The sequence below is a fragment of the Accipiter gentilis genome, chromosome 6 (genome assembly GCF_929443795.1).
Source record: "Accipiter gentilis chromosome 6, bAccGen1.1, whole genome shotgun sequence".
NCBI lineage: Eukaryota > Metazoa > Chordata > Aves > Accipitriformes > Accipitridae > Astur > Astur gentilis.
Genome location: NC_064885.1, coordinates 4,641,553 through 4,655,832, shown reverse-complemented (window position 1 = coordinate 4,655,832; position 14,280 = coordinate 4,641,553). Strand labels below are relative to the sequence as shown.

Sequence of the window (14,280 nt, the reverse complement as noted above, 5' to 3'; positions counted from 1 at the left end):
TTGGTGTTGTGAAGCACAGCACAGTCTTCATTTAGTGAGTCAAGATGTTGAATGCAGTATACATTTTAAGTAGTTGTGAGAGAAGAGGAACTTAAAAAGCCCAGACTGCTATGGATATGTGTCTCGTGGCTGGATTGTCTTGTGTCTGGTAACTGGGTGTGGCTTCTGTCCAAGTGATTACTGTGAATTTTGTGTTTGTGTCTCACAGGATACCAAAGCAGCCACATGAAAGTGCTAAACATGTAGTGCAGCTTTTCCATCAGCGGGACTGTTAAGAAGTCCTCTTTCTTCCACATGGTTGTAGGCTAGGTTTCTGCTAGTTTGAAATAGAACTGATATTCATCAGTGGTGCCTGAAATCTTTCCTGGATTATATTGGAAAATGTAAAGCTTAATGATGCTGTTTAACTAGTCATGTAATAATCTAAACAGATTTGTCATTTGACCAAGTAATGAATTTCATAAAGTTTTCAGTACAAACAGAAAGAGGATGAGTGGCTAAATGGGGAATAAAGCTATTATGTTAGATGTATTTTTGGCTTATGCTAATACTACAGGGCTGCAAGTCAGCGTTATTTGTTTAGAAATGCTTGTCACAAGAAAAGTTTGCTACTTTGTGCTGATCTTTGTGCAGTTTGTGAAATCTGCTGACATGGGCTATCAATACAGCTTTAGTCTTACCTTTTATGTTTAAGGGCAGATAATGGGGATGGTTGTCTGTAAAGATACATTTGGTCTGGATTGGCTGTGTACAACGTATTATAAATACATTGTAATGTCCTATTTTAAATTGTGTCAGGTGTCACAGTTTTTAGAGTACAGGTTTTATGAAAATACACCAGTTATGTTATCTGTACATTACTAAGTTAAGAGCTAAACGGTGGTGTGATTAGAAAGAGGTCTCTACTGTTCACACTTTCAGTGTTTGTACTATAATAGTTTGATTTAATTATTGATTGAGTAAATTTGGTACCTAACTGGCTTCTTGGGGCATGGTCTGAAGGAAGCAGTGTGTGTCTGATACTCTACAAGATGTTGCTTTTGGGTTTTGGTTTTTTTATTTCCTCAGAAATGTTCTTTCATAGTTTGTGATATTTTTTTTTGTTTGTTTTACAAAAGGTTGTGCCCTATGAAACAGTGTTTTTCCAATTAGCTGATCAAACCGAATGAGTTGTACCCATAGTTATGCTGGTTTATGTCGAGCAGAAGAAGCTGTAACACTTCTCAGACTCCAGCCAGAATGGGCAGAATAGGTAGAGGCAGTTCACTCTCCTGTGATTAATTTCTAATTTTATTCTCTGAATCTCAGAGAAACAAGATTTGCATGCAACTCTGCACACATCTGTATTGCGTCTTCTCTAACGAGTAACAAACCACATCAGACTTGAGGATGCCTAATGAGACCTTAGCTTTGGGCCTGAGCTGGGCAGCCCTGATGGAAGGCCAAGTACTGTACCATGCCTCTCCACTGTGTTACCACAGCGTTGCTGTCTCCAGTTAGCTCATGGCTCACAGGGCTTTTTTGGGTATACCTGCAAGGCTGTGTGAGAGCAGGGGAGGGCATTTTCCATGCCAAGTACTTTAAAAGTTGAAGTGCCTTCATGGCCTCCTCAGTGTCATTGCCACAGTTTAAATCTGCTTCCCATTGCCGGGAGGTTGGACCTAGGGAAGCCTCCCTGTGCTACCTCAGCATGCGGTATTAGTCGTAGCAGGCTGCCCACTGTCTTTGTGTGGTTTCCACTTGTGAGACCTTCTCCTTGCATGGAAGCTTTCAGGCCTTCTGTTGACTGTGTGCTCACAACTGACTTCCAAATTACTCTGTAGTATCTAGAAACTGGGTGGCAATAAATGGACAAACTTCTTTTCTTTTGCTAAGAAAGTTCTATGCACATTAGGAAGTAGTATTTTATACTCGGAGGTAGCAAAGAGAATAGGACAAATACAGTCAGAAACCCAGCTGTAGCTGTGCAGTGAGTGCTGTAACTGCTTGTTTTCTAGAGCTAGTGGTAGAACTTTTTTACATTTCCTCTAAGAATTTCTAATCTTTCTCTGAAGAGGTGGTCAATAAAGGACCAGATACTAAACTGATTATCTTCCAAAAAGCCCATTTGTTTGAAATTCTTTCCATTGAATTCTGTCTTCCTTTAAAAATGTTGGTAACTGATTACGTTGCAGTGGTTTGATTCCCTCACCAGATAGCACACTGAGGTAAGCCAGGTCATGGACACTTCACTTGAACTTGGGTAATGCTAATCTGTAGTTTGAGCCTGTGGATTAATGTTCAGGTGTGTGGTTTTGGTCATTTTGTCAGGGGTTGGTTACATAACATGTTTTCCTTTTGCAAGTTCACGGTGTCTCTTGGGATATCTCTGACTGTGCTTTAATGGCTTTTGTACACATTCCAGCCCTGCTGCTGAACTTCCTGTTCTTAGTGCAGTGGGTTTTCCTAGAACGCTATTTTGAAGTGTGGTAAACAGAGCGGGCTGATTGGCAGGAAGTCAGAGGGATCTGTAGATCACTGTGAAGTGTGACGAAGCACTCTCAGCTCAATCTGATACTAGCCAGTATAAGAAAGGTAGTTAGTAACGAACAGTTTCTGATCTTCCTCTGTCAAGTGTTAGAGCTAGATTTGGACAAGCTAAGGTTGTATTGTATGCAGGGAGGGCAGAAGCAGCTTATTTGCCTCTTTCCTAGATTTTATTGAAAATTCAACAATAGTACAATTCAGAGAGAGACCTGTCTACCTCTATTCATCTCCTGTCTTCATACCTTCCAACTTCAGGCATTGTCAGCCTTCAGTATCCCCCCGCAGCGAAACGGCACCTATCCCGGTTCCCACTCAGCTACGTAATTACCAGCGCATAGAACAGAACCTCTCCTCTACTGCCAGCCCTGTGTCAAACCCCCACGGATCACCAAGGTGAGGTTTTTTTTAACTCCTTTTTCTTGGTTCTAGTTTGTGCTTGTACCCTGACAGATGTCCGTGGTTTCTTGCTGATATGTTGGTTTTTTTTTTCTTCCCAAAAACATACTAAAGAGACATTTTAATGATAACAAGTAATAGTCCTCCACAATCTCAAGATTGTTGGATGGGTACTTGAAATTTTTTAAAAAAACAAAACAAGCTTGTTCTTTCACTCAAATGAAACCCAAGAAGGTGAAAAGATGAAGTCTTGCTTTTTTATTCTTCTTTGTGTACTATTCGACATTACATCATAAACTAGAAAGTCAGTAATAAGTTATATTTTGCTTTCACACATGTAGTGATGAGATGAATGCATTGTTCTGTAGAATATCAAGGAAACCATTTTTGGCATGCTAGTTAACCAGTTTGTCTTATTACAAAGCTCTAGTGTGCCGGACTTATTCTGTGCTCTGTGGTCTATAGCATCAGGATGGTGAAGGTCAAAGACTCAGAAACAGACTACTTGGAACTCTGGAGATCTTTACAAAAACAAAACCCATGGTTCCTTGCATTTTTTCAGGATCTCTTGATTTTGTAGTAGTTGCTACACTTGGGGAAGTGCCTTTCTCTTAAATAATCAGTTTTCAGTTATCTGACCTGTATATCAGACCCAATATGGAAACTTCGTCATAATCTGTGTTGACAAAAAAATGGGCCTTTGTAGCCATACATTTCACTTGATTGTCAAATTAAAAATTGGGTGATCAAGTTGCTTGAAGGTTAGGAATCCATGTACTAAGGGATATCTTGTTTTAATTTTCTCCAGTTAACAGACTATTATGGCATTGAAAGTTAAAAAGTCAATGTGAACAAAGGGAATTAAATATTGCTGTTTTCAGTATGGGAAGCTTAGCTTAAGTTATTGGCTTAATAAGCTTCAACATCATAGCTTTCTCTTTAAATATCAGTATTTTCTTTGACAGATCATTATACTTCTTAGGGGATTCTTATCTCCTTATCCACAGGATCCACAGTTACTATTGTGTGTGTAACCATTCTTTTCACCTTGTTAGAGCTGGAGTTGTGAGACGCTCAAATACTAGCCCAATGGGCTTCATGAAGATGGGCTCCTGTTCTCCGGTACCAGCTGACACTGCGCAGGGTGTTGGGCGCAGGCTGTCCACAGGATCTTCTAGACCATATTCTCCTTCACCACTAGGTAAGCTTGTAAATTCTTAGCCATTAGTGAAGGTTTATCTGGAACAGTAATTCAGAACACTAATTCTTCCTTGAAATTTTCTTAAACCAAACTCTGCCCAACTAGGTCACATTTGCAGAAATAATTTCTGTTAAATGACCAACAGAAGTAAACTAACTAGGTTTTATTTTGCTTTACCTTCATTTATAAGTGAAGTACAAATTCACATTTTGATTTTGTTTGCATAGTTGGAACCATACCTGAGCAGCTTGGACACTGTTGTTGCGGACAACTTCAAGGACATGAATCAAGGAGTAGAAACTTCTCAGGTGAGTGACTGTGGACAATGCCACCAGTAATATTTTGATAGAGCTTGTACAGCATTTTGTGAAGGGGGTGGCAAGCCAGCGCTACATTAGCGTGAGTTAATAGGAGACACTGGGTAAGTGGTGCACTGAGTTTCTGTAGAAACTTAGCCCAATTGCGGCTGTATCAAGACACCTTTCCCCATAACGAATTCCCTACACAGGAAGAGAGCGACTGAAGCTTCTTTTTCTCAAGGCAAAAAAGCAACTCTGATAATGTCTGTCTTTAAACAGGGATGGAAGTGGAAGGATTATAATGAGTGGTAGTAACATGCTTCTTGGAATCTGGTTTTGATAGACCAGGTCTGTCATGCCAGTCCTCAGAAAAGGGAGGAAGAACTGCCAGTGTACCGCGTGCAACACGTTTTCGTCATTGCCTTAGGAAATTGACTGGGATTTGATGTTAGTCTTGCTAAGCATTCAGTAAGCTTTGCAAGTCATAAATTATTACAGCATGCCAGCAGAAAAAGATCAGGGAGAAATAGGACTTGAGTATGTTCTGAGACTGTTAAAGATGGAATTGCACTGTAATGCCAGAAGGACTGGGCATAAGACCGTGCAGTTCAGCGGCACATTCTTTTGCTCTGTGCACGTTTTGGGTGCATTTTTTTATTTATCTGAAATACTAGTTAGTAGTTATACTCTTTATTTTGACTTTCTAAGAGGTGGTGTTGAAACTGCATTGTGGTTTTTTTCCCTATTTAAGCACTTTCTAAAATGATCTCAAGATGATAGAGCCTTCATTTCTTGGAGCAGCCATATTTCAAATATCTGGGAATGGTTTCATCTATATGAAATAAGTTCTGTGACATGTCTCAAAAACTGCCTTAATTGCTCTGCCATTGGCAGTCTCGGCAAAAGACAACGAATGAGTGAATCCTCAGATTTGAAAAACTCTTCTCTAAAAAAAAAAGGGGGGGGGGATGCATGTGAAGAGAATAAAGAGAATACAAAACAGTGTGTATGCTTGTCTTGTTGGGGGCTCTTGTTTTAGTGCCTTTTGCCAGTGTCAAACTGACTTGTACTTGTAACGTATCACAGCACTGTTTTTATGGCTGTAAGGGTTTTTAATGTCTCACTTATAAATCTGTTTCCTGCATTCTTTTTCTACTTGACTTTATTTCTTAATTTCAAATGAATGCAGTGGTATTTCTATTTGTAGAATTCTACAAATTGCAGCAAGTCTCTTTCTCAGTGTTTAAATGGGTATGGGAAGCCGTCTTTTGCTTCTGGGTGAAGTGAGGTCATCTGTACTGAGTTTTTCTAAGGACTGAAGATGTCTGTCACAACGTAGCTTCTGAACTAATTGAGTTGCTCTTGCTGCCAGTGGCAGCAGAGGACAAACTTCTGATTCAGAAGCCTTCCCTGTGGTGGCAGTGACACTAGAACAGTAACCAGTGAGCTTTAAGACTGGTTTCTGAAACGACAGGTGAGGACTTTCAATGCTATGAGACAAGCATAGAGATTTCAAATAAGCAAATTCTTGGCCGGGAAGTTAATGAGAAATAGACTTGATCCTCTGCTGGAGCTGGAGGCAGAAAAGCTATTCTAAAACATACTGTTTAATGGAGTGGAATGAAATCAAGATGAAGTAGCTCATATTCAAAATCTAACTAGCAAAAGCATAGGCTTAAGGTTGAAAGGTGTGTCTTAAGAGCTGGGCACTTTATTGAGCAAACTGCAAGAAGTTTGTGATATTTTTCTGAGCGTACATTTATGAAATGGAGCCTATCTCAGAAGATTGTCTTGGCCAGCTCTTAAAAATCTTATCTAGTTAGTATGGTCATTTTCAGTTTTGTCTTTTTTTTTTTTCTTTTTCCTTTTTTAAAAAAAAAAAGTGAGTGAAATTGTCACTGCAGTGTCAGTTCTTTGAGTTTACAGTTGTGGCTATAAAGCTGAAGTCTTATGTACTGTTTGTAACTTTGCACAGTTCCTCATCATGAGACATAAAAATATCACAAGGAAGAGACCATTTCATCAAGTTTCAGGTTCCTTATTTTTAAAGAGGAAGGGCACCTTTGAGTAGGTGAGATGTTCCTAAGATGTATTTCCCCAAAGCCCTGTTTCAATGACTGCTTATAGCTCTTCCATTTCCATTTGCTTTAGGAGAAACTTTGCACTTGCACTTAAGTGTGGACTTCCTTTGTACATAGTAAGCTTTTGAAAAAGATTCAGTCTGACAGACTACAAAGTAAATGACTGCCCAAAGTAATGATCCCAAACTGTTCCATCTGAATAATTTGGTTCTCTTTAGTACCTAGTTTTCTTGCAGGAACCGTGAGATGAGCTGCTTTTTGTGTCTGCAAATGAAGTCATTACGTACAAAACAAGTCATTAACATGCAATGCCGCATTCACACACTTGTTTGCAAAAATATAATTCCAGTACTTGAGAACCTCTATTCAACCTAGAGTCTTGGTGGCTGCACTTGAAATTTTGGTATTGGTTATGCCATTCCTGCTGCATCCAACCACTTTATTTGTCTTGATGCAGGTTGCCAGAGGTACTGCAGCTGCCAGTACAGCTGTCACCCTGAAGTCTTGCCTATTTGGCAGCTTGAACATCTCATCAGTGTAATGTAGCTTTAATCCAAATATCCAACAGGCTAAATCCATTTGCCTTGCCCTCTAGTGAGTTGATGATCAAACATATCTCATGATATTTGCAGTCCCATCTCCTTTCAGTTTAATGTTGATCTCTGACATTTTGGGCTTCATTGATACGTTTTCCAAGCACTGCAAGTAGAATTTTTCTTCATTGTTTTTCATCCCCGCAGGTTCTCCAATACCACCATCTCAGTCTCCACAGTCACATTTGATGGGAGCAAGGTTGCAGAGTGCTCCTACTCTCACAGATATTTACCAAAACAAGCAGAAGCTCAGAAAGCAGCATTCAGACCCAGTATGCCCATCCTATGCTGGGTATGGATACAGTCATTCTCCACAACCAAGTAGGCCAGGTAGCCTGGGAACATCACCTACTAAACATATGGGATCGTCACCTAGGAGTTCAGACTGGCTGTTCAAAACTCCATTACCAACAATCATTGGCTCTCCTACTAAGGTTTGTTAAGTTTGCCACTGTCAGTAAAATGTGAAGTGGTAATACACTGCCTGAAACTATTCCCAAGAATATTTTGGGATTCTAACTTTGGGTTTTTGTGTTCTTGGTCTTGATTCTTAAAGGCAACAGCTCCTTTCAAAATACCTAAAACTCAAGCGTCCTCAAACTTGCTGGCCCTGGCTAATCGCCAGGGCTCAGCAGATACGCCGTTGCAGCCTAAAGACATCATTGACCCAAGGGATTTCACACACTTCCACTTGACGCAAGGAGGTGAAAAGCAGGGAGGAGAACAGCACAGTAAAACTACGTTTGGCAGGTAGGCATTGTAGTATTTATAACCTGTAAAGCTGGGTAGGTAACTTGGCAGAAGAACGTGCATTGTACACAGCAACTTGGAGGGGAAGAGCATGCAAAAAGTGAGCTGTGAGGAGATGCTGAGGTTTGGTATATACAACAGAAACATTTTGTGCTGTGTATAAATATAGCATGGACTTCCTGGAGTGCTTTGTGTTGCTATCTAAGTTCCCTTTTGTTTTGATTGTCTGAATACAGAATTTCGTTGCTTCTGTGAAGCCTATTCAGGTTTTGCTTGAAAATCTATATGACAAAATTTGCAATATGAATTTTTAAGAGAAAAAGGTCTCTTTATTTTTATGGTTAGTTCTGTTTCAGTAGGTCCATGATGAACAGCGAGATTTCAAGACTTTCTGTACTTTTGTTGAAGAATTCTCTGTAATAAATACCAAGAATCTGGAAGTCATCCTTTAGTTGCAAGTTAGATAGGAAGATCTTACTAAAGATCTTTGTTGTGAATTCATATGTTTTTCTGTCTAGGTCTGTTAGTACTGGGAAGCTATCAGATCAACAGGTAAAGACTACCCTTGGTGGCCAGTTGTACCAAGGCAGTACAGACAGCCTCAATACAGAGCGACCAATGGATACAGGTAAGGAGCAGATTGATGCATCCAAGCTGTCTTTATGTTCTAGGTTTTTTATGGAGTGCCAACTAGATACAGCTCTGCTTCCAACTTTGATAATTGGTTCTGACAATTTTTAGCCTCAGTACAGAAGGCTTTTTTAATCTTTAAGGGGAGATGCTCCATTTCTTTAGCATAGCTTTAAAAATAACCAAGACAGAAAAATACCTCTTTCTGTTCTAAACACAGAAATATCTCAACTGCCTGTACTAGCTAGAGGGGTTTGGGGTTTGGTTTGGTTTGGTTTTATTATTATTTTTAATACAACATTTGTGGGTGTTTTATTTCCTAAATTATTTCCTAATTCCACCTTGTTTTCATATGAAAGCCAGTTTATGTAATTCTGGGTCATTTTTTTTTTCCTCTTCTCTCCCCTACCTTGTCCCTTCCCACAAGTGGCCACCAGAAGTTCTCCCCTCATTTTTGAGCAGATGGAAGGAGTTCTGCAGACAGGGCTAGTCTTTAGTCTCCAGACCTGTCATGGTCTGCCTTTAGAATTTTTCTGTTGTATCTTTTGCTGCAGGACTGGTGGTTTCCTCAGGCTCTTAAAAGAGAGCCTCTGTTGCTCTTTTCTGGGTGACACTAGAGCAGAGAGAGACTGAAAGTAAAAAGATACATGTAGACTGCATCTTGATTCTTTTTGTGTCCACTTGGCTTGTTTTATTTGCTGGCAGAACTTATAACTAGTCCAAGTCATGGATCTACATCAAAGCATGTTGTTTTGTAGTGCTCCAATTTGCTGTATATAATTATATACTGGTATGATTATATGTAATAGGGACTAGCTTGCTGAAATTTTCTCTTCCAGCTCCAGCAGGGGCCTATGGAATTGCAATGGCACCTCCTTCCATGGGAAGCGGGGCAAGTTCTCGGGCTGTCATGTTTACTGTTGGGTCCCCTCCAAGCAGTGCCACCCCTCCTACCTGCACCCATATGGTCCTCAGAACAAGAACCACCTCAGGTAAGACTTTCTTGACAACTGTAGACTGTTCTCAAACACAGTATTTAGGCTTGCTCACTTCTTGGGCCAGTAACCTGATTATTGCCTTGCACAGTAGGTCTTCTAGGCCATACAGTAAAAGTGCTCTGTAAAGTAGAGATTAGTATCAAATGGCTTCTGCCTTTTCTCTCCTAAAGAGAGTGGGCCAGAGGCTTGGATTTACAATACAGTGGTGTGTAACCTCCTGTGTATACAGCTTTACTCCAACACAGGGAGTATAATAGATCTATGACAAAGGTGGAGAGGAAAAGTTAGGTTTCCGATCCTGCATTTTTGCCTGCTGGTGTGCATCGTACCAGAAACAATACACAAGGGGTGTGAGCTGACTGCATTTTGGCATGTGTCAGCTATGTTGCCAAGTATCAAAGATCTCGAGGTAAAGGCCTCCATCTGCTCAGGATGAGCAGGAGTCTGCAGCAGTGTGCTTTTGTGAACTATAGCACAACCTTTGGTCTGTACTGTTGGACTCTCTGCCTTGGAATCCTTGTCAGCCATTTCCCAGAATCTGCGTTATGAATCGTCACTGTTCATTACGGTGTAGCCTTTGCATTCTCTACAGAGTGATGCAAGGAACAATGAGGAGAGCCTCCCAAGAGTTGAATCTGTGATGACTACTGATTTGTCATTTGCTATCATCCGCAGCTCCAGCGCTGCGAGATGGAACAACCTATTAGACTGAATGTGTGTGTTATTTTTCTTGTAGTTGGATCAAACAGTTCTGGAGGGTCTCTCTGCTCTACTAGTGGCCGTGTATATATGGGCTCTCCTCCTGGTATTTATATGGGTTCTTCTCCTCCGGGAGCCGAGGCAGCTCCGAGTCTGAAGTACATGCCTTATGGTACTTCGCCTCCCAGCTTAGAGGGCTTTATCACTTTTGAAGCTCCTGAATTGCCTGAGGAAACTTTAATGGAGGTATAAAAAAAATAATTTAATGTTTTATAATGTATAATGCTGCTAAAACAGAGACATGGTAAAAACAGGACTGCTCAGTGCACTTCATAGTTTCCTCTTACTAGGTCACGTATTCCTTTTCAATATCTTGAAAATATTCCTGTATCAATTGTGGCCAATTTCTCTTTGGTAGTTATTCCTGGCATTTCATGTATTTGGATAGGTAACCAAAGGAACATGACTGCTTTTGTTCACCAGAGCCTTCCAAAGAGGCCTCTGTTTTAATGCCAAGTCTCTGGATGTGGGTGCTGACAGTAGCAATATCCCTTTGGGCATTGTTTGTAACTGCTTCTTCACAGTCAGTGGATGACATTAAATCCTACTTGTGGGAAGAGTGTCCTATATTTTTAAAGTGTGTGGAGGAGTGGCACTTCAAAAACACAAATTGGGGTGGTCTTTCACCAGAATGCTATCCTGGGACTGTAAATTTCTCAAGACAGATTGCTGTTCTGTTTTCTCATTCACATCTTGCTGGAAGGTGTTTGGATCCCTATTGAATCTATACGTTATAACATGGATGTTTGACAGTACGCTGTATTCTTCCCACAGATAGAGTTTAAAATGTATTTAGACCTGCATTACTAATGAAATTATTATAAATATTGCTAAGATACGTTTGATTACTTTTGAAGGCTTTTTTGGTTTTGAGCAGAGATTCTGCATGTAGTATCTGTTTTAGTCACCAAGCAGCAGTGAGTTGTTAGCTCCAATTGAAGTTTTTTAGTTTTAAATTGTAAACTTTTGGCAACAGCCACCTTTTAACACAATATAATTCTAGATCTAAGTGTAAATTAGAGTGAAGCAGATAAGCATGAAGCTTTAGATTGGTTCTTTTGTAGGTATCACGTCTGTTACGTAATAAAAGCCAAATGTTCCTCCTGGCTTCTCATACAAGTGCCGAGCATACTTTTGGATTGCTGATAATATAATAACAAGTAATATGTCCCACTTGTGATTCCTTTAGTTGCTCAGGTTTCAACAAACATAGAACTTCATGTCCCAATTCCTTTGGCTTTGTTGAAAGACTCTTAAGTGTAAGCTACAGTATCTTGAAATCATTAATGAAGAGAGAACAAGTTAATATCCATTGATCTGTTTGGACCTGTTTGGTTCTGTAGTTCCTAATTCTGGCTCTACTACAATGCGATTTCTGCATAGAATTGACATACCAAGAAATCCTCAAATGATTAGCAAGAGTTTTTAAGTGTACTTGTTTGCCTTATGGCTTTTAATGATTAAATTGTTGTTGTCTTTCCCTCTGACAGAGAGAACATACAGATACACTGCGTCACCTAAACATGATGCTGACATTTACAGAATGTGTTCTGGATCTGACAGCAGTACGAGGAGGAAACCCAGACCTGTGTACTTCTGCAGTATCGCTGTACCAAATCCAAGAGAGCATAGTTGTTGATCAGATCAGCCAGCTAAGCAAAGAATGGGGGTAAGTATGCGGTCAAATAGTATCAAGAGAATTAGTGAATATTGAATATGTCAAAAATGTATTCAAACTACGCTCTTTTTGTTGGGAGTGATTGTTTTACTGTATAGAATCTTTTATAGGAGTAAGTTTTTAACAACTGAAGACAGATCAGAAAGAGCAAAGAATAGACACACGTTTGCCAGCAGACAAATAAAAGGACAGTGTTTTCTGGCCTGCCACATAAGTTGGGGACAGTGGTGAGGGGTTCAGGCTTGAAGTGCAGCAGTGCATTTCTAAGCTTGGAAATTTGTGTACCAGCTTCTGTTGGATCTGAGCCCTCATCTGTTCATGTTGACCAGGCTGAAGCATCACTGAGGTGGAGGTTGGGAAGGGGTGGAAGGAGTATCCAAATTTGACCTTTTTTCAGTGGAACCAATCAGCCCTAATACAAAATCAAAAGCAACAAGCAATATGAGGAATTTGAAGTGGTGGGAAAGGGCAGTTCCACTTCCTGCTGCCTTCCTGAAAAAAAAAAAAAAAACCCACCCAAAAACACGGAAAAAAAACAACAAGAAAAAACCCCTGCAAAGTGTTTGCTTTTCACAACTGAGAATTCCAGGGGCACAGGAAATGACACTGTGAGAAAAGTACACCCAGTCGCTTGTGGTAAGACATTGACCTCGGACAGTTAGTCCCCACAAATAAGTGTTCCTTTTTAAAATGTCTACATTAAAGCAGTTTGTATTTGCTGCTGCAGCTACTAGATGAGCAGATGTACTCTCAACCCGTGACAGAGTGTTTGTGAAGGGAAGGGAGGAGTGGCGTTGCATTTTAAACATCTGTCTTCCTTTGCTGCTGCTGCTGGGTCCTGTGTAGGGTTGTGATTAAAAAGTGGTGTCTGCCCATGGCTTGAATGTGTTCAAGAAAGGTGTTTTGATACATAATTACTTTTTTTTTTTTCCCCCCCCCTTTCTAGACAAGTAGAGCAGCTGGTGCTGTATATGAAAGCAGCCCAGTTACTAGCATCTTCTCTGCATCTTGCCAAAGCACAGGTCAAATCGGGGAAACTGAACCCATCCACTGCTGTTAAGCAAGGTAGATGCAACATAATTTAATTTGCGTTGCTTGTGAATTTTCTTTGATACATGACTCAAAAAGCTTAAGTTGCAACATTTGTTTGTTTTCTTCTGTACAAGAGAATTGTAGATATGTACAATTGCACAATTCTGATTGTAAACAAAGGTACAGCTAAAAACTGTTAAGAAATGGGCGGTTATTAATTTGGAATGGAAATTAACTTGATATATACTTAATTCACAGAAGTGGCAGAGTAAATAAACATTAAAAGCACAAGCTTAAACAGATTGACTTTGCTAGTGCTGGGAAAAACTGAACTTAGGCTATGTTGTTAGGTTGGTTTTTGTTTTGTTTTTTAATTTCTTCTTACCTTTCTTCCAGTTGTGAAAAGCCTCAATGAGAGATACAAATTCTGTATTGGCATGTGCAAGAAATTGACAGAAAAGTTGAATCGTTTCTTTTCAGACAAGCAAAGGTTCATTGATGAAATCAACAGTGTAACTGCAGAGAAACTCATTTACAGCTGTGCTGTAGAAATGGTAGGTCACTGCTTTTATCTAAATGATAGGATATTGAGATTAATTGTTTCCTTCTCTCACATACCTCTTCTACAAAACCAGAAAATAGAATGTATGTTTCCAGAATTCTGTTCATCGTAATTTTGTTAGTCTTTCACTCTCTTTCCTGCCCTGCCTTAACTGTGGCTAAAGTTCCTGGCAGATACTGTTCCTCAGGGACATTTCCCCTACATCAGCACATTTGGTACATAAACACTAGGAAATGAACTCCTAAGCCACACAGCCCTGTGTGCGGAAGTCTCATCCAGTAAGGCTTACTAAAGCATAGGAGCAACAGAAGTAGCTTCATCAATCTACCAGGTCAAATAGAAGAACATCAGCCTGTCCATACAAAGCAAAAATGGTAGCATACGTGGAAGCTTTTCATGTAATTGACAAAATATTTATCTGCCATGGAGCAGCTGCAGTGATCATAGAGGAAACTTAACAGCTTTTTTGATGAGAGGGAAGTCTTTTTAACACAGGTGTCACACAAAAGATACTGGCAAATATTGTGCTTAACCCTGATAATGGCGTAGTCGTGCACGATTAATTTGTCTTTACAAGAGAACATAGGTATAAGAACAAGCATATTTATTCATGGGTTGTTGTAACACATGTAAACACAAAAGATGAAAAAGTGCTTTTATTGCTTGTATGTGCAGAATATCCTTAGTTAATACAGCACAGGTGCTGTATTTTCTTAGACTTTGTTTTGTTGTCTTAGTTATAAAAACAGATCAGCTAAATTAAGGCTCAAAACTA

At 39.8% G+C, this 14,280-nt stretch overlaps 1 protein-coding gene across 1 annotated transcript in view; it reads left to right on the top strand.

The window, feature by feature from the left end:
• The window catches only part of ULK2 (unc-51 like autophagy activating kinase 2), a 40,568-nt gene that overhangs the window by 24,096 nt on the left and 2,192 nt on the right, over window positions 1-14,280 (top strand). The window contains exons 16-26 of the mRNA XM_049802502.1: window positions 2,782-2,919; window positions 3,978-4,123; window positions 4,351-4,431; window positions 7,244-7,530; window positions 7,653-7,846; window positions 8,365-8,474; window positions 9,316-9,468; window positions 10,211-10,419; window positions 11,724-11,902; window positions 12,858-12,976; window positions 13,340-13,497. Of these exons, the coding sequence (XP_049658459.1) occupies window positions 2,782-2,919; window positions 3,978-4,123; window positions 4,351-4,431; window positions 7,244-7,530; window positions 7,653-7,846; window positions 8,365-8,474; window positions 9,316-9,468; window positions 10,211-10,419; window positions 11,724-11,902; window positions 12,858-12,976; window positions 13,340-13,497 (1,774 nt within the window). The remainder of the gene's footprint in view (window positions 1-2,781; window positions 2,920-3,977; window positions 4,124-4,350; window positions 4,432-7,243; window positions 7,531-7,652; window positions 7,847-8,364; window positions 8,475-9,315; window positions 9,469-10,210; window positions 10,420-11,723; window positions 11,903-12,857; window positions 12,977-13,339; window positions 13,498-14,280) is intronic.